The sequence below is a fragment of the Megalops cyprinoides genome, chromosome 22 (genome assembly GCF_013368585.1).
Source record: "Megalops cyprinoides isolate fMegCyp1 chromosome 22, fMegCyp1.pri, whole genome shotgun sequence".
In the NCBI taxonomy this organism is placed as follows: domain Eukaryota; kingdom Metazoa; phylum Chordata; class Actinopteri; order Elopiformes; family Megalopidae; genus Megalops; species Megalops cyprinoides.
The window spans coordinates 17,524,172-17,542,711 of NC_050604.1; the positions used below are offsets into that span (position 1 = coordinate 17,524,172).

The following is an 18,540-nucleotide window of genomic DNA, read 5'->3' on the forward strand; positions in this document are numbered from 1 at the left end:
GAGTGCAACACAGCACTGTCCTTCCAGGTCTCGGAGCAGCCCTTCCTTGGTTCCACCCCCCTACATTCACGGAGATAACCCTTGCCCGAACCACTCTGCAGCGTGTTAGCCTCACAAATTATTATAGCACATTCGCTAGAGCTCGGTATTATTATTATTATTATTATGTTTTCGGTATATCGTAAATGCTTGGTGGGTCGAATGTTAAAAGTTAAGTTGTTGGTAGTATAAGACTCACAGCAATCTCTGCTGTCTCTGCAACGACTGCTACATTGTTATTTCATCGTCGATTTATCTACATACATTGAGGGAAGAGCCCACGTATACGGACTATTCAGCGCATAAAGTTCGTCTATCTGAATTCGCTGTCTGGTCTGTTTGTAAGGGATTTACTCTGTAGGTTAAATGGTGATAGAGTTAGGACAGCCCGATGGATTGATGGAGTGACGTAAGCACGTACCTTGCTGAGAATTAATCTCTGTCGAAGAGACGGTCTAATCTCACAGGGGAAATGGGCACCTTTGGAATGAGATATAACAGTCAGCAACTGCTCGCAAATGTTCTATTATCATTGCGAAGTAGTTACAAAGACTTGCGAGAAATACAGCCGCTAAAGTTCAAGATAATTTGCTGTGAAGCTATAAAAACACTAAAGCCTTAGGTTCATGGGAAGGTAGGCTATGTGCATTGACTTGTGTGTTTGACATATTGCCATCTGCTTAACGTATGTTTTGTAGATGCTTAGTCGTTTCAGCTGTTAAGTTTTCAGCAATTGATGGTTCCCCAGGGATTCTTCGGCACTAAAGTCAGCTGTTAGTCGAGCAATATTAACTAATATGACATTCGGTTCGGCATAATGGCTTCATTTTATGAGAGGAAATTCAGCCATATGGCTTCCAGTGGTATCTAGAATTTACCTAAACAACAAACAGTTGGAGCCCTATATATGTGTTTCAGATGTTTACGACTTTAAATATATGAACAACGGGTTTTGAGTCGAACCAAAGAGCAGATCAGCTATTTTCGCAAAGCAGCCTGGCCCCCTACGAAGTAGCAGGTTGTCAATAGAGTCGACAGAATTAAAGGACTGCTAATGAACGAAACATCGATTTTAGGCTATGGTACACCTGCCAGATGTAAAAGCATTGACATTAATGATACAAATAATACAAGTATGAACAAAATTATACAACTGTTAAAGTAAACGTAAACAACACAGTCGTCAATTACTAATTACTGTTTATTAACTAAACTACTTTTAACAGCCTGCATTTTGAAAATCGTCCACTGTAGACTTGGCTACTTAATTTGACAACTGTCAAAAACAGTGCCGCTCTTCTGTGTGTTTAGTAGAGTCAAGGATCTTACCATACTCATTACCTGAACTCGTGACTTACGAATTGTGATAGTACAGATATAATTAACACTGTAATCGCCTATTCATTGTCAATCCCTCCCACTGTGCATCCAGGTAATTCAAAGGTGCAGCAATTTTATCCAGTAATGCAAGCACAAGCACCCGCAGTATTGAATGTCTTAAAAATGATCACACTGGTGTCTGTGTGTGTCTGTGTGCGTCGGTGCGCGCGTGCGTGTGCGCGTATTAGTGTGTGTGCGCGTGTGGCCGTTGTGGTGAGGGGTGGGGGGAGCCCCAGTTCAGAAACAATAAAACGCGTCTGTTAAATGTAACACCGCTGTACTGTCCAACCCCCACCCCCTTTAAAATTTAAGCTGAAAACAGAGATTGGTTTAAAGGAGTGTTTATTACCAAACTCTCACCTACATGGAAGCTAATTTTATACATTCAACATCCTGCATTTATTTCACCAACAGTAGTCGGGGGTTTTAATTTTAAATTGTGGTAGGCTTCTTTTACAGCTACCGGCTTCTTCGTTTTATTTCTTGCGGACAATTGACTAGAATTATAGATTGTAACAACTGAATAAAGGACACAGCCCATTGTTTTGGAACTGCTTCCTAACGAGCTGCCAAATTGTAGCCTGCTTATTTTTGTTACGTTCTTATGACAGCCCGACCATAATGACAGAGCTGAAAAGAACACACTCGTCTGGGATCATAAGTAGTTTCTCCTTGTAACGGAGGTTGCCCTGTCTTTGTGGATCCGTCACTGTTTCTCACGACTTGTGTGAAGTTAGATTGTATTATCTGGAGACTAGATCAGAGGCGGTCCGGATCCTGACCCTGATTGTATGAATAAGTAAGCAGGATGCTGACGGTGACGGGGTGCCTATAGGATTTTAGTAAGTTAGCAAAAAGTGGTAGAGCTGGCGGTCTGCCCTGCCGTGCTGCCTGTCATCAGAGGCTCGGAGCCCTCAGAGCGTGTTGTTTAAAACATTTACGTCCTGTTGTACTTCCAGAGACCCGTTTTTCTAATGCTGCACTGGACCTTTTATTTTCCCAACAGGGCTTACACCCGGGGATTTCGTCTCGTGAAGAAAACAATTCACCGGATTCAGAAGTCCTAGGGAAGCGCAAATGCTGAGACAGAACGGGTTGCTGCAACGATAGAAAACTTACAAACGCTGTCATCGGCGAAGTGATCTACGCTCCGAGCAAGAGAGGCTTCACGATGACCCTCTAAATTCCATTAACCGATACCAAGACTTTTCCGAGGAAAACGCATTTCCTCAAAGTGGCAGAGGTACTTTTTCATTCATTTCTAACTTTGGCTGGTCTGCATCCATTTGCCATTGAAATCTAAAATGCATTGGATCACAGTTTTACTTGCTGGATTGACTATATGTGGAAAAGTGACAGTGCACAATTGCTTAGATTATGAAGACAATTATGATTATTATGAAGAGGACAGAGCGGAATCAATTGACTACAAAGATCCGTGTAAAGCTGGTAAGTACTTTCAATTTAACTTTTGTCGATTGCTGCGTTGGGATAAAATTGTCCTCAACTGTGTATTTAGTAGTAAAATCACACACGCACGCACACATATATCAGTTTGTTTTACATTCATTTGGTGGGGAGTATATTTTCTTTGCACAGAAAGTGCTATTTGATCGCGAAATAACTTGCTAGTCTTTACTACCCTGATTATTCTGAGTATCGCCTGGTTCCACTGTCGCTTCCTCGTGAACGTGAAGCAGGAGAATTTCATCCACCCGGAATGGATTTGGTAATCGACTGGACTGAGCGAACAGCGTCCTGGAAGGTCCTTCATCCGTCGTTTGACACATGACGTTTAATGAGTATGACAATATCCCTAGTGTGAACACACGTACCTTGTACGATTTGCAGACCATTTCCTCCACTGTACCCGAATCTACGTCGATGTAGCTGCGGGTCCTCCCGTTAGGAATGAACGCGATGGCCCACGTGCAGTTTGCTGTCATACGTCAGTATTCTGCTGTACGCAGTTTTAACTGACGCATGCCTCCCGCCCATCGATACTCACAGAAATAACTTTAAAAATACTAAATAAATGAGTAGTTTTAGTGCTCTTTCCAGTCGTGTAGATATCTCTTGTACACTGTATAACTATTTTTATCTCCCGTTAGCATAGTGAGCTGCCTACTCATATCATGATTAAACGTGAATACATACATTTCTATGAAGCACTAACGATGGGATTATAGCTGTACATCCAGCGATACTGTTGAAACGTACATCAAGTGCGTGAAAGAAAACCTTCCATGCGTTATTTATTTATTTATTTTTTGTGGCCACTAATGGTGTTATTTTATTCACTGCTCACACCTTTGTAAGATGAACTTGTTTTCGTAACCGGCCTGTTCCGTGACCTAGAGAGGCAGTTTCACCAACAAGCTGCTCATAAAAGTCCTCTGCCAAATAATAATTATATCCATGGTCTATCAGTGAACTTGATTTGCAAGTGCTTTTGTGTGTTCTCCGAAGGCGTTATCAGACAGCGGAGCATGGCTGGTTGGTAGAAGCACTGTCTGGCTGGGCTCCAGTTATTACTCCAGCAACGGCACTGTTGTGTTGGCTGCCTGGTGGAAGGGTCACTAGTGCATCCTCTGTCTCCTTCACACATTGCTGATTAATCTGGGACCTAGTCTTGTTTATTGTTAAAAAACCAAATCAAAACCTGACATGGAGAAATCCTCGAATGTCACTGCTTCTGTCGGCTGACACAGTGATGGAGACTTGTACTGTGTCATGTATTTGTGTTTGTTTTTAGGTAATTTTGTGCAAATGTGGTGTCCACTGTGTAGAAGCATCAGTGCATCAGTTTACAGTTTTGTTTGGCAGTTTACAACCAAGCAAATTTTTAAAACTACGTTCAACATAATAAGTCAAGTGGGAACATGACTGGGTGTCTGAGCAAATGCATTTATATTGTCCATTTTTTGTCATCAATGTAAATCACATTGATGGATACAGTATTATTGTAATTCTGGCAGGGTTTGTAGTTTTAAAATCCACAGCACGATTGTGCTTTAAATTTGATCCTTATCAATTGTTCGGAGACAGTTAGGACACTTGGTTACGTAGTTCTAGATCAATTGCTTCCTTTCTGTCATATTAAAAGTTATTTAATGTGTAATATATTGCACCAGTTACATGCCGGGACCTGCTTTGGAATTCGAGATTCTTGACCTCAGAAATTTGCAGGGTTTAACCACAGTGGAGCTTGTAAAATATTAATTGTGCTGTACAGTAAACGCCAGAGAAAGGTTACTCTGTCCTTTAAAATTAAGTATTGTGGAGAAGAGATCTTAAATCATTCCCATGCTTTTAAACTATGGCTCCACTGCTTTATGTTTCTGAATTACCTCTACAATTATCAGATCATGTTGGAGCTCTTCGAGAGAACCCATGATGGGTAGTTTTGACACAGATAACAGTAGTGTTCAGCAGACTCTTGTATTGTGAAACATTTCTCCACAGTCAAAAATCTTCAAGCTATGTCTTGATAAGATTGCTCAGTGTTCTCTCAATGCCTTAATGTGGCAGACAGGACAGATGGCCTTGCCATATGTATTTTCTCTCCTTTGCTCTCATTAAATATGAGCAAATGTGAAGTGAAAAAGAGGAAGCAAGTTTGGCATGTGAAAGGGGTATTTAGCGAATATGAAATGAAACAGACCCTCCAAAACTCATTTCATATATTAGGAAGATCCCGTTCACAGAAGTATATTGATCAGTGCCCACGGGGCCATGAATTATTCTGTTAATTTAAATCTCACCCCAGATGGTAAATTAGGTTGAATGATGCATTTGCAGCTTTACACAGTGTCGTATCTGTCAGTCTTTGAGATTAAATATAACATTACATTATTTATTTGCTTAGCGGATGCTCTTCTCCAGGGTGACTTGCATAGTATCCATTTACGAAGCAAGATACTTTCTGAGACAATCCGGGTGCCTTGCTCAAGGGTACAACATTAGTATTCCACCTTGGAACCAAACCTACAACATCATGGCCAAATTCCAAGACAAATTCCAAGAGCACTATGGTGATGACTCATAAAAAAAGTTCAAGTGGTGACTGGATTACAAGGCATTTAGTCAAATGGTGTTACTGAAATATTTTTTCCTTGAAGGCCAGTCCATAGTTTTGAGGGATTCGTTGGCAGAGATGATCTCTTGCAGGACATTCTCGGTTTTGAAAGCATGCAGTTTTTGCAATGCTCACAGCTCCCAAGCCGCCTCCTCAGTCTGGCGAGGCTAAAGCCACGTTGTCACTACTCCACTGGCCCCTGTACACATCCCAACCGGTCATTTGGCAGAGTGCTGCCAATGAGCGCTGTCATTTTCTGTCGACTTAATTATACCGTTTCAAAAATAGTCTCCTCAATTTCATATCACCACACCTGGCTTTTCTTCTCTGCTGTCATTTAGGTTTATAGCTGTAACATAGAGCAGGGCCACTGTACCTGGAATATTCTGCTGACCCCATGGTGCTAGTGTGGAGGGTTATATGTATTGAACATCTATATTCAGATATGTCATAATAAATTTGTATGAAATGTGTACACATATTTGTGCTTACTATGTACCTAAACATTAAACATACAAAACTATGATGTGTAAAGAGAAAGGAGGAATGGAGAAAAGCTGAACACATCATGAATAAAAATAATTTTTAGTGTGGGAGTATTAGCATCTTTTTCTCATTGACAAGTGGCTTTATAGCTAAAACAATAACAGTTAGTGATGTTAGAAAATAAGTTTGATATATTGGAATGTCTGACCTTCAAGTTGATACCCCAGTGTTAAATACACTGGCATTAGTCAGCCTGCATGTATTGTGTGACTGTGGGTTTCAAAAAGAGGTTTTCAGGTGACCTTAATCTGTATTGTTTGATTTGCTGTAGTGCAGCTAATATGTTTAAACCCAAAAGTGTCTGTTGACATGTTCATTGTTTACTGGTCTTACATTGTGTGTTCTCTGTTGAGGCCAAGACAGCTGTTAACACTGAAATTACAGTGACAAAACACCAGTGATTTATTTCAGGACATATAATACACACACACATCTCAATTAGTGTCTTCTAGAGAATGCACAGTTATCAAGGAGAAAAAGGAGCTATGTGTATATCTGGCATTGCCTCAAAGGCTCTTTGATTATACACATTTAGTGTTAAATTGGCAAAAATGACCTAGAGGTGAAAAGGTATCAGCCCGCTTTTCTGAGTGCTAAAGCTGGGGGGTTTTCTGTGGTTTTGTGTTGAAGCAAACCTTGAAGTTATACTTTCATTCAACCAGAGAACGGCACATGAGAAAGAATGTAGATATACCCAGAACAGATGCAAAAAAAACCTTGATTTTGTGTCACATTAAGATCATACTGTACCATTAATTAATAGTAAATAGTTTCTTATCAATCACGGCTGTCTGGAGTGTGGCAGTGTTTCCTTAAGTTTGAGCACCTCATACTGGTGTAATGTAGCCATGCTCATTATTCAAGGATCTCTATTTTATCTGGAATGCAGAGAAAAGGTACCTGGAGATGTTCTATGAGATTAGAGAAAGTGGTTGGACTGATATACCAAGTCAGGTCGAACTAAACACTTTCCCTGGAGTTCTTTTATATACGCTCTTGGACATATTCCAGGAAACATGCACGTATGCACTACATAGTGAATATGGCTGACTCCATTGTATGTCACTCCATTGTAAGCTTTTTAGAGAACAACCCTACTTGCCTGGTACACTGTAAAAGTGGTACACAATACAATATTACTTTCCCGGTGTGGTGACCACCTGTGTTAACCATTCCTTCATCTGTAATTCAGCTCTGAGCATGTGCACAGTGGACAATTACAGCAAACGCATTGAACAGATGAAGAGATGAGGCTTTGTACCCTAAGATCAGCAGCAACTGTGAGGGTGTAATGGGATAACAGACTCCATCCATGGGCGGATTCTTTTTGTAAAGAGATGTCCCGTGCTTTGGAAAACATGGGGAGAGGTGCCGAACGCATCATCCAGTCACGCGCTGGTTCAGCTTTTCAGATAACGGTTCATTCGGGACTGGGCTGAAACATCCCAGATCACTTAATGTGTCTTTCATCAAAGATTGCATCAGTCTTCAGTGCTCTACGCCTACATCTCATTGCACAACACAGTGTCACATGCGTTTTCATAACATCGATTTGTATTTTTATCGAAGGCCCTCATGCAGTGTATGAATCCATAAACTGTACCATACCCTATGAAAGCTGGAACATGTGGTATCTTAACTCACTATCCTTCAGTTTCACTTAGTTTTAAGTGTTTAGAAGAACTTGAAACTCCAAGCCAGGGTTATGTATATATTTTATGCCCATCAGTAAACGTGACACCAGAATTACCCTGCTTTGACTTTAAATTCCATATGTCATGTATTCATATTCTCATCAGACAAGATGTACATTCTGATTAGAGGAATCTCATTTAGCGGCAGTAGAAAGGCTCTGATCGTTCATTAACCTGCATTTCATACCTCTTTTTCCTCAGACAGTGTTCAGACCAGAGGCCCATGCAGAGTGCCAGGAGCACCCTCTGATTTTTAGACATTTAGTGAAATTGTGAACTGCTTGCCTTTCTAAATGGGCACATAATTGACAAATCGATCGGGGCCCTTTTCAACGTGCAGGGGTCCTAACTTAACAAGACCTAAATATTTCCTCAAGGCTGTGTCAGCAAGCTGACTTGTATACCCTCCAAGAAGTGAGCTAATCTGAATTTCAAATGATATCCAATACATGAGGCCTAGGCTCAGAGTAATAGATGCTATTGATTTATGGACATTGAGCCGAATCTCATTATTATTCATTTCATTAGAAGGAGGTTGATCCCCTCACAGGCCTATGTATATCTTTCATGGCTCTCCATAGAGGAGCACTTGTGTCACGTGTTACATATGATCAACACTCTGGTCCAGAACATTTGGTCACACAACACATTCCTGTGATGTCAACAGCAGCATTACTTACAAGTACAATAAATTCTGTGCACGCATGCACACACACACACACACACACACACACGCAAACTGCAGATATGACATAACCACTATCTCTATGCAGTAGTAGGCCCTCAAGATCAAGCTTCCATACAGTAACATGTATTTTTAAAGGCCAACTCCACTTAAGATCTAAAATTGTACATTTTGTCCTTGACCTCACAGCTCAGTAGTTATAGGAAGGAACTGGGGTCATGGATAATCCATTTCTCTCCATGAAAATGTCACATTGAAGTCTGCATTTATATGGTTTATTGCTCAGGAAACATGTTTAAAGAATGAGTAACAACCTAATTGGACAGGTAGATAACATACACTTTGTTACGAAACAATCACATCCAATTTGGATTGCTCATGTCAGTCCTTACTAAAATAAATAAAGAGAATTATCACTATGAACTAAATTTAATGGGCAAGATCAAATGACAATTTTGGTTAAATTACACCTCAAGTTGTTGCTGAATCATGAGCAATATAGATGTCAACTTAACTCCTGTTCAGTTTGTCAATTTAATGCAGTTGACTGTCAGAGCTACGAAGACCAGACATCGTGTCTTATTCTTTCCCTGTTTTATGTTCCTTTTATGTTCATTTGTAAGATGAGATATTGTCTCAGATGTTTATTGTTATTTTACAGATTAAAGGTGTGTACTGTGTAATATATGAGCATGTTGGCAATATGTAAGAGTGAAAATGAGCATTTCATAATATTTTGCCTACATTTTTTAATATTTTTAGCTGCTTTGATAGAATCTGGTCCTGTTATAACCCAGCACATGACTTCTGTGAATGGGGGTTTTGACTGAATTCACCCGGTATAATTTGACTGCATGTAACCTTTCGGAGATGAAAGGAATGGTTGCTATGGTGCTAAAATGTCAGCTAAGCACACAACTGCAGTTTTGAAAAAAAAATGTATTTGCTATCCTTGCAGGGGTATGTTTTCGATTGCTGCACATTGAAAATAAGGTGTGCATATACAGGTATTTTAACTCACATAAATACTGGCACTTTTATTTTGACACGTAGGTGCTAAAAGTTGGTGTGAAAACATGTTATCTTTTATGGGTCAGTATAATGTAATAATATGTTCAACACCTATGCTCTCCTGAGCCACACTTTATGTGGACTCATGGGTCATGCAGTTAAGGTGATCTTGCATTTAAGCATAAATTTCAAGTTTTGGTAACCAAACTGGCTCATTTTCTATACAGGACTTTAATTGCATTTTATTCTCACATTGCTGAGGTTGAAAGGTAATACATGCACCCATGCAGCGGTGAATGAACCGATGAATGAGCGGTGCATGAGTGATGCTCATTTAGTCGAGTGATAATGAGATTCATTGAGAATGCGTGTGCTCTCTCTCTGAAGGTAATCTCCAGATTGTGTGCTTTGTGTGACTTTAGTCAAAAGATGAGGGTGCTGCAGCATTTTTATAATCAATTTCTTCCACCTAACAGTAGCTTCACTGCTGGCCCACACTTAAACAGGAAAGAGGAGTGAGGGGAAGTCACATTACGTGACCAGTGAGGAGAAGGTGGGTTGGGCTAAGGATATTAATAAAGGGATGTATCTTTTCAAAAAAGAAACATGTTCATCCATTTCAGTAAAGCACTAGATGGACCTGTGGGGATCAGACAACTCAATAGCCCTGTATACTTACTGTATGTCCCTAACAGCTCCTCAAAGGGATGAATTTTATACTTGAATGTTATATTTATAATGAAATCCTACTTTAGACTACCAGTTGGACATTCCTGGTGTAGTTTGCCCCCTAGTCTTCTAGCGTTGTGATCATACTCCCTGAAAACATGTAAATCCTGTGAGTAAAGGGGTGTATTTACTTGTCAGGGCTGTAAAATGTTAACCTCGGGGTATAAAACTTAAACCTTTGTGTTAGAATTTACGGTGAGTTGAAAAGGGAGTATCTGACCTTTGACCTGAAATGATTAAAAACATCTTTCTTCAGTTACTAGTGAGAAGCTGGCCTGTCTGGACTTAAATCGGCTCAACACATATACTGCGAGACCACTATGCATATTTGTATAATTGAGGCCTACTAGACACAATTTATTAATTTAAACTCTCCTGTACTGTAAATTTAGAATCAAACCAAATTCAACTGAATATCTTGATGTTGTGAGATTGGTCACAGTAGGAGGTCTCTGGGATTATAGAAATAAAGAACCCTCCCATCAAACCTTTGACACCTTTTTGTGTGTTTTACCTCTTTTCTTAGTTGCTTCCTAATGTATTTAACTCCTAATGAACTTGCTAATTAATTTTTAAGCATATTCAGTGGGCAAACACATTAAAAGGCCATTTAAATCTGTTTGTAATGTTGGTCAAATAAACATGATTGAGATTAGCCTCATGTGGAGCAAGGGCTATTTTTTTTTAAAGGTCGGGAGTATTGCCAGGCTTTCCTGACCTCGTTGCCTTCAGAGACACAAGCAAATTGGGTGCCCTATTGTTCTCTCGAAGGGCTTAATGAAGGCCTGAGGGATTAGGAGCCTCCCCCCCTTACCACTTGGCAGATTGCCCTGAAGTCTCTGTGGTCTCTATGCAAATTAGACCGGAGCTTTGATGTTGACAAAAACCGAGTATCTGAGCAATCTGAACTGACTGGTGTCACTTTTGTGTGTTTAGACTTGTCGCTTTTTTCTTTGACATTTTATGACTCCTCCATGTTCTGAAGGCATCATATAAAAGTCGTTTCCGTGGATGGGTCTGCCTTTGTTAATGGAACTCGGGGCAGTCAGGAACACCCAGAATTTCAGGCAAGACTTCTGAAATTTTTGTCAACAGAAAACAAACAAACAAACAGACAAAAAAAACCCCAAAAAGCTTTGATACATTTATGTGAATGAATTGACTAAGTCTGACAGTATCATAAGTGTACTAATGTTTCCACTATCACAGACAGCAATGAAATTATCCCCCCCCTCCCCAAAAGTGAATTCCCATGGAATAATAAAATGACTCATTTTGGCTGCTTGATGAAATTGTACACTTTAATGGGGAACGCCCTCCACCATACACCATCCACCACAGCTACCACAGAGTACAGCCCTCAAGGAAAGGCAACACCCCACCAATGAATAAAACATGCAGCTGCAGTCAGGAGGTTACTACAGTTTGTGGTTGTTTTGGCCTAAACTTGTTTGGTTTCAGTCCTGGTCTCTCTCGTTGGGGCATCTAATTTTCAGCGCTAGTGACTGTCCGGTAACATATTTGCTTTTGGTGTGACAGATTTTCTTTGTTCTTCCTAGCCCTGTCTCATCTACCAAAGTAAGAATCTATTCAAAGCCCTACAGACCAATCCATAGAGCCACCACAAAAAAGAAAGCAATACATGATTCTGATATGGAAACAAAAAATGTGTCAAATGAAGCAATCATAAATAAATTGCCACAGACAAACTCCAGGAGCCTTGAACTCGTGTGGGGTCTGGAGAAATCAGAAGAGAGTGGAAGTTGCAAAACACATCAGCACACTTATTACTGTAGTAATTCCCAGGGAAGAGAAAAGAGAGAAAATCCAGCCTGCACTACAGTTTATGAGGCAGAGGGTTTCATAAAAGCAATTCCTCTACTTAAAAACTTTCAGGTGAATATCATGATCATGATCAGCACCACGTGGTGTATTCCTCTGGTTTTAGGAATATGTGCCTGGGGCATGCATAATTAATAAACACCTGGTTTTCAAAGAGTTACTGAAATTCAGTCCTCGCTTGTGTGGACACCCGTTCCATTTGATTTTACAGTATGCTTTTGCATTTAGTCTTCTAATGGTGGAAAACCAAGGTAGGAAATTCAGGCAGGGTTACAGCTAGATATGCATGCCATTTCTGTCAATTGTACAGTGTCTTTAAACTCCTTTCTCAAGTTCTCAAAGACCAAAATGTTGACAGTCACATTACATTACTGTGCAATTAAACAGCCACTTTAGAAGAAAAGTTCAGTAAATTTTTCCCTGCGCTTTTAAGGAAAGCTAGTACATACGGCCACAAGCCTGGTTTAGGTTTTCATGTTAAATGATGAATTCATGAGATCCTGTATGCATTTACAGTTAGCACATTTACACAGCTTGCCTTAGTGTAGTCACTTTGTTTGATTTCCAGAGGTTGGCCTTATCAAGTATATATGGTGCCTTGTATGTACACAGGGGGCTCTTTAGTTGGTTACACATGGACGACTAATTTTAAACATCTGTATACAACAGGTAACAGAGCATGCAGACCTTGAACACAGTTGAGCCATTTAGTTCAGGAAGCACTTAAAAATAAAAATAACTCAGCTGTAGGTTGCAGAATTCAAAGAAAAAAGATGGAGAGGTGGTGCTCTCCAGCAAAGGTAAATATTGCTCTTTCTATAAACACGAGTCCGTGTGGAAAAAGTCAGATGCACATTTGGCCTCTGATTTACCTGTGATAAAATGGCTCCTGTGATACAGAAACACTCTCCAAGGCATCCCACCAACCCCTAGTTGTCAGTAAGTCCCCACTTTGATGGTTAAAATGGTCATTGATACAGGCATGTTAGTGTTGTATGTACATTCCCATGATTCCCCTTCAGTTTTTTCCCTCACTTGCCATGACAGCTTCTCTGAGGCTCTTTTTGCCCCAGCACTCCTTATGTTAACCTGCATTGCCGTTTGGAGGTGGTTTCTTGGAATGTAGAGGCAGCAGGGTTGGTTACAGTTACAGTGGGTACATCAGATTTTAAAAATGTTTAGCTTCATATGTAGTGTATGGGACCTAATTGCTAGAGATTACATGCAAGGGTAGTGATGAATATTTTGTTTATGGGTTTTAAGGTCATGTGTGTAGGATCTTGGGTCTTTTGCTACATGCCTGCCAGATAGCTCACTCATGTGGTAGTTCCACTAGTACACATCCTAATTTGTACATGTATGCAAAATATATGGTAACTCCTGCACTGTAACCCCATTACCCATGCAAGTATAAAGTAGCATAAATGTAAGTATAAGTGTGTGCTATGCTTGATGTACTGCAGTAGGTATAAATGGCTGTGCATGCAGGCCTGGAAAAAGATGAAAAATGTGAATGGTGATGGTGAAACCCTGTGGTAACTTTTCTATTGTGATGTGAACCTTAATCATGTAGTTAAAGTCTTCATTGAAGTAATACTAACTGTAATAACTGGTAATAGTAATAATAGTACCTCATGGTACTAGTAATTAATAGTACAATCCTATGGATGAATATTCAGAGTCATTCAGTGTTATTTTCACCTGCGTTTTGCAAACCACTTTTTATCCAGCAGTGGATACCAACACTCATTTTGGCAACCATTGGACCAACCATGATTTAAGCGCTCATTCACAGAACTCAAGAACTGTTGCTACTCTGATATCTGCAATTGCCTGTTTAGCCATGTGTATGTGGAAGTATGTTGTGAAACTTCCAAACATGACCTTGTGGAAATGGTAAGAGTGCCAGGTATTCCTGTTCATGTTATTGTTTGGAAAAACATAATGAGAATATTTGGCCGTCTGCTTATCTGATACTATCTCCTCTTCTATTAAAGAGCAGAATGCACATTTCCAACCTTTTGTAATCTAATTTCCCGACGTGTATACTGTAAGGGGCTGTGCCAAGCTCTGTAGGTTTTGTGCAAGCACTCACCATTGACTCAGTTATCTCTTCCTGGTCGTCTGCATCCGGCCACTTAGCTGGAAATGTCACACACTCTCGCTCATTCATACTTCCTACAAATAACTGTTTTCATAAAAAAATGTACACAAAGCAAAACAAACAATGAAGGAGCAGGCTTCAGATGGCTGTATCGCACACGATTTTACTTCCTGATGTCAGAACATTCGACTTTACATTTGGGAACGTCTTTTGAACAAACTGACTCTGCTTTCACAGTCAAGTTCCTTTGTGTAATCCTGTTACTTTTTTAATTCAGTGTACTAAAGGGCCTGATAAATTATCTGTGGAAAACCTGTGTGTGCACTCTGGAGCCTTGCATTGTCTCTTTGAGCCTCTTCAAAGGCATTGTTTACATCTGTCAATGGTACTGGTTCTATCATAAAATATGAACTTGCACTTGCAAATGCTATAAAAAATGTGACAAAATGAAAAGGACCCTTAATGACTTGCCTGCCAAAAGTAGTACTGCTGCACAATTTCAAACAACAAATACAATAATGAAGACCAGCTCTGTCTTCTAGTAATGGATTAATCTGAAACTACTTGTTGACTGCAAGTAATTTAATGTCTGCACTCACCAATTCAATTTGGAGACTTGCTGAACAGTTTTAGTGTTTGTTTTGTGTTGTGGGAAAACTACTGTCAGGAACAAACACTCAGTTTTTATAAACCAGGTTTCCACTTTTTTTTTGCTACTAATAAAATTCCAAGAATACACATGTCTAATGTATAATTTTCCCTGCTGTGGCTGAAATTGACTACATACCTTCTTCAACAACATATGTGAATGGTCCTAACTACTTTACCAGTTAGGCAAGATTTGCTGTTATTGACTCCGTTTTGAGTGGTAGTGCACAGTTCTTTTTACCTTGTACAAAGTCTGAAATTCAAGCTTCAGAGCTGACTACATCTATAGCCGGTCACGTTTTATATGGTAGTAACGATAAGGCAATATTATGTTACGTGCCAAAGTTCTGGGCTACAGTGGATTTCACCCCAGAGAATGGAAAACAAAAGTCCAGCCACTGTATAGTTGGATTATATTAAACAGGATCTTCCAGGAGCAAAGAGACTTGACAGGGTGCTTCCTAGATATTTTTCAGAATTCCTAGCTCAGCACAAAAGCGACAAAAGGGAATGTTTATTTTGGATATGACTGAGGACCCCAGAGTGCATTACTCAGCACTTCTATCACATCCTCTGATAATGCATTTTAATAATTAAGCAATAACCAGTAGTAAACAGTGGTCCAGGCAGAATTAAAGAGACACCAGAGACTTAAAGATGACCAATGAAATTGAAATTAAAATTAAATAAACACAACACCAAAATGTGTTTTTAAGAAAAAAGGTGTTTAGTGCCTAAAACCCACTTGCAGCGTGATATTATTGAATAAATCAGTTGAACTTTACTTTCTTTATCCACTGAGGAAAATTAAAACTTGCGTAGTCAAAAGAGTCTGAGTGAAATGGCCATAAATTTGCCTATTTGCAGTGCATGGCAGACTCACGATTAAGGTCATATCCACCAGCGTTTGGCAGGCACTTCACTGAATACAGACTATAGATCTAACTCAATCCCCACGCAAAGCTGGGAGCCATATGTCTACGCCCTGATGCGTTGTCCTGTCAGGGCTGTGCTTTTTTGTATGAGCAGCTTAATTCATTCCTAGCGTAAGGCTCCAATGTCTTCTTAAGTATACACCCTGTAGATAAAACACATTACAGGCTATGCTGAGCCTTTTCACTACAATAACTGTGTGTGTGTGTGTGTGTGGAATTGTTTCCCATTAGATACTGCTTTTGTTGCCTAGTAGATTGAATCTCAGTTCTGAGTTTTACATGTATGCACATTTTTACACATTTTTTATAATGAAATGATAATCCAAGTCCTGTCTTCCAGCAGTTTTATGTTTTGTCCACACAACGCCAAGGCTTGTATCTGGTCCATTCCCCTGAAAAAAAGACAGCCAATAGTGTGCAATTACTTCATGCCAATTGCAACATGTTATAAAACTGTACTGTGCTGCAAGCCTGTTCTACACTTTCAGGCTTTTTTAAACACATGAAACATATTCTTGTTTTGCCAGATATTGTGTTAGGGATATCACCTCTGATAACCTGACACATTGTCCATAGCCAAAAGGATCTGAGCAATTAAAAACCTTGTGGAGGGCGCAGATTTTGAGACAATCATTTTTATAATCATTGACCGGCAGCACGGACATTAAACTTTTTTCATGTAGAAACAGGCATCCATCATTGTTGGATTGTGAGGTTCAGTTCATACAAACGGAACAGCACATACACGTTAAAAAATTTCTTAATTTCACAACGAAAGAATCTGAAAGACTTGCAGCCAGCTCTTCCCCTCAGTGAATGATATGTTTACATTTAGCTATTCTGTCATTTGACTCGTTGCTAGCAATTAGTAAAATGACTGTAAATTTGATGTTAAATATGGGCACAGCTTCAGAAAGCATATTTTCAAAGTAAATCCATTATAACATCCTGGCTGAAGTTTAATGAGACAAGTTTTAAACGTTTAATGTTTACCTAACTACTGTTCTAATTGACAGAGGTTGAAAAAAGTAACATCATGACTTAAAACACTGTAAGCAATCATCATAGGGACAATAGAGCTGAATGTACACTTGGCCTTATAGGTCAGAATGGTGTCGTGGTTTCAAGCACTATGCTCAAAAGGTTTAATTGAGATGTTACCTTAACTAAGGGATTGATTAGTGGTCATGCTTTAACTTGTGCAAAATAAGAGGATTAAATTCCACCCAGCTGTATGTTAGCTCGCAATGTTCAAAGTTGTTTCACAGCCGGGGGCTAGTTTAGCTGTCTCCGGATGATAATTACAGTGATGGTTGTAGTTAAAGGCGTTAATACGGCATTGCTTGTCAAACAGTTCAGGAGAAATATGACTCAGATGCTGAAAATAGGATAGGGCGTGGAATATTCAAGGTACACAGTGTTTACACATTGTACAACTTTACCTTGCATGGAATCCTAGGATTCTGCAGTGACGTACTATACAAAAATGTTTCCCAGGCATGTTAAACATCTCGGCAAATGCATATACAGTTGCATGTCTTGTAAAACAAAGCTCCTGGAATAAACTGGTAGAGGCAAACCGTTATGTGTATTGTTTGGATACATTTGAAATAAAGGATAGATGGACACCTTGCTTTACAGAAAATGGAAGAGATTTAACTGAGATGTAACAGGGCAGTGAAACAAAGTGTGGAATAATATCTATCATATCCTCCATTATCTTGACTAACAAAACTGTCTTTTTTTAAGCTTTTGTTTACTTTTGTTTTGAGCTTCTTCCTTTTTCCGTGATTGTCTTCCTTCCTTTTGGCATTCTGGAGCAGTGTTCCTGTAACAAAGCATTAAAACCACAGAGCCATCACCAGCAGCTGTGAAAGATGTCACAGGCAATACCATTTCATTTCCCTTGCCATTTTTGTGTACGAATACCTACACTCTGGAAATATTCTGTCTAATTAAAAAAAAAAGCAGAAGCTGATACTTTCACATTTGGAGAATATTTCACCATTTTGATCGGATTTTAATATCTAAGATAAAGTTTAATCCTACGCTGGTTTTTTAGTAGAGAGCTGTATCAAAGGACTCATCTGTCTTCTAACTGGACATCATTGTGTCATGGAATCAAATTTTAAGCCATATCATGCAATCATATTCTCATATATTCTCCAACAGAGTTATTATTCTAATGGTCTGTTCTGTGGTATCAACATATTGTATTAGCTTTGATAAGATGACACTATCAGCAAATCAGCATTATAGATTTTGTCCAGTGTCCAAATGTGGAGACTCTTGTCGTAATCTTTACAGCTGAATTCAGTGCCGTGAGGCAAATCTCCAGAGATTTATGCACAAGTCCGCTACCTCTTAAATAGAATCCCCTGTATATCTCTGGACTGGAACTACGTAAAGGAACACTTAGCTCACCCCTCTCATTACACGGAATAGTCATAACAAGGAGGAAGCGTTGCTATTTACGAGAGCTCCGCATAATGTGGCAGCGTAAACACTAGCCTCGCAACATGAGCACCAGCGGGTCTGACAGCCATGAGAGAGTCTCCAGGGAGTACAGCTGTCCGCCCCCCCCTCACATTCACTGAAGTATCTCCATATTTCAGGCGGGTCGCAGACCACGTAATTAGCTGCTTTAACCGTGGATATCATGAGGAAAAAGCCTCGCGCTCCCCCCCCCCAACACACACGTCACTCTTCTCGTGACTCAGTTCAGTTGATTTATTACGGTGGGTGACTGATGTAAGATACCATGCCATAAATTGGTTGGTGTAACCTAAGACGTTTGGCACGTGTCGCAGAATTTCCATTGAAGCCCAGTTTATATATTTGTTGGGACT

The 18,540-nt window shown here is 39.7% G+C and overlaps 1 protein-coding gene across 1 annotated transcript in view; it reads left to right on the forward strand.

The window, feature by feature from the left end:
- Nucleotides 1-2,723: 2,723 nt before the first annotated feature.
- Nucleotides 2,724-18,540, forward strand: part of tll1 (tolloid-like 1) — a gene marked incomplete at its 5' end in the record, with an annotated part of 60,144 nt that continues 44,327 nt past the window's right edge. Inside the window, one exon of the mRNA XM_036516941.1 lies at nucleotides 2,724-2,868. Coding sequence (XP_036372834.1) covers nucleotides 2,724-2,868 — 145 coding nt within the window. The remainder of the gene's footprint in view (nucleotides 2,869-18,540) is intronic.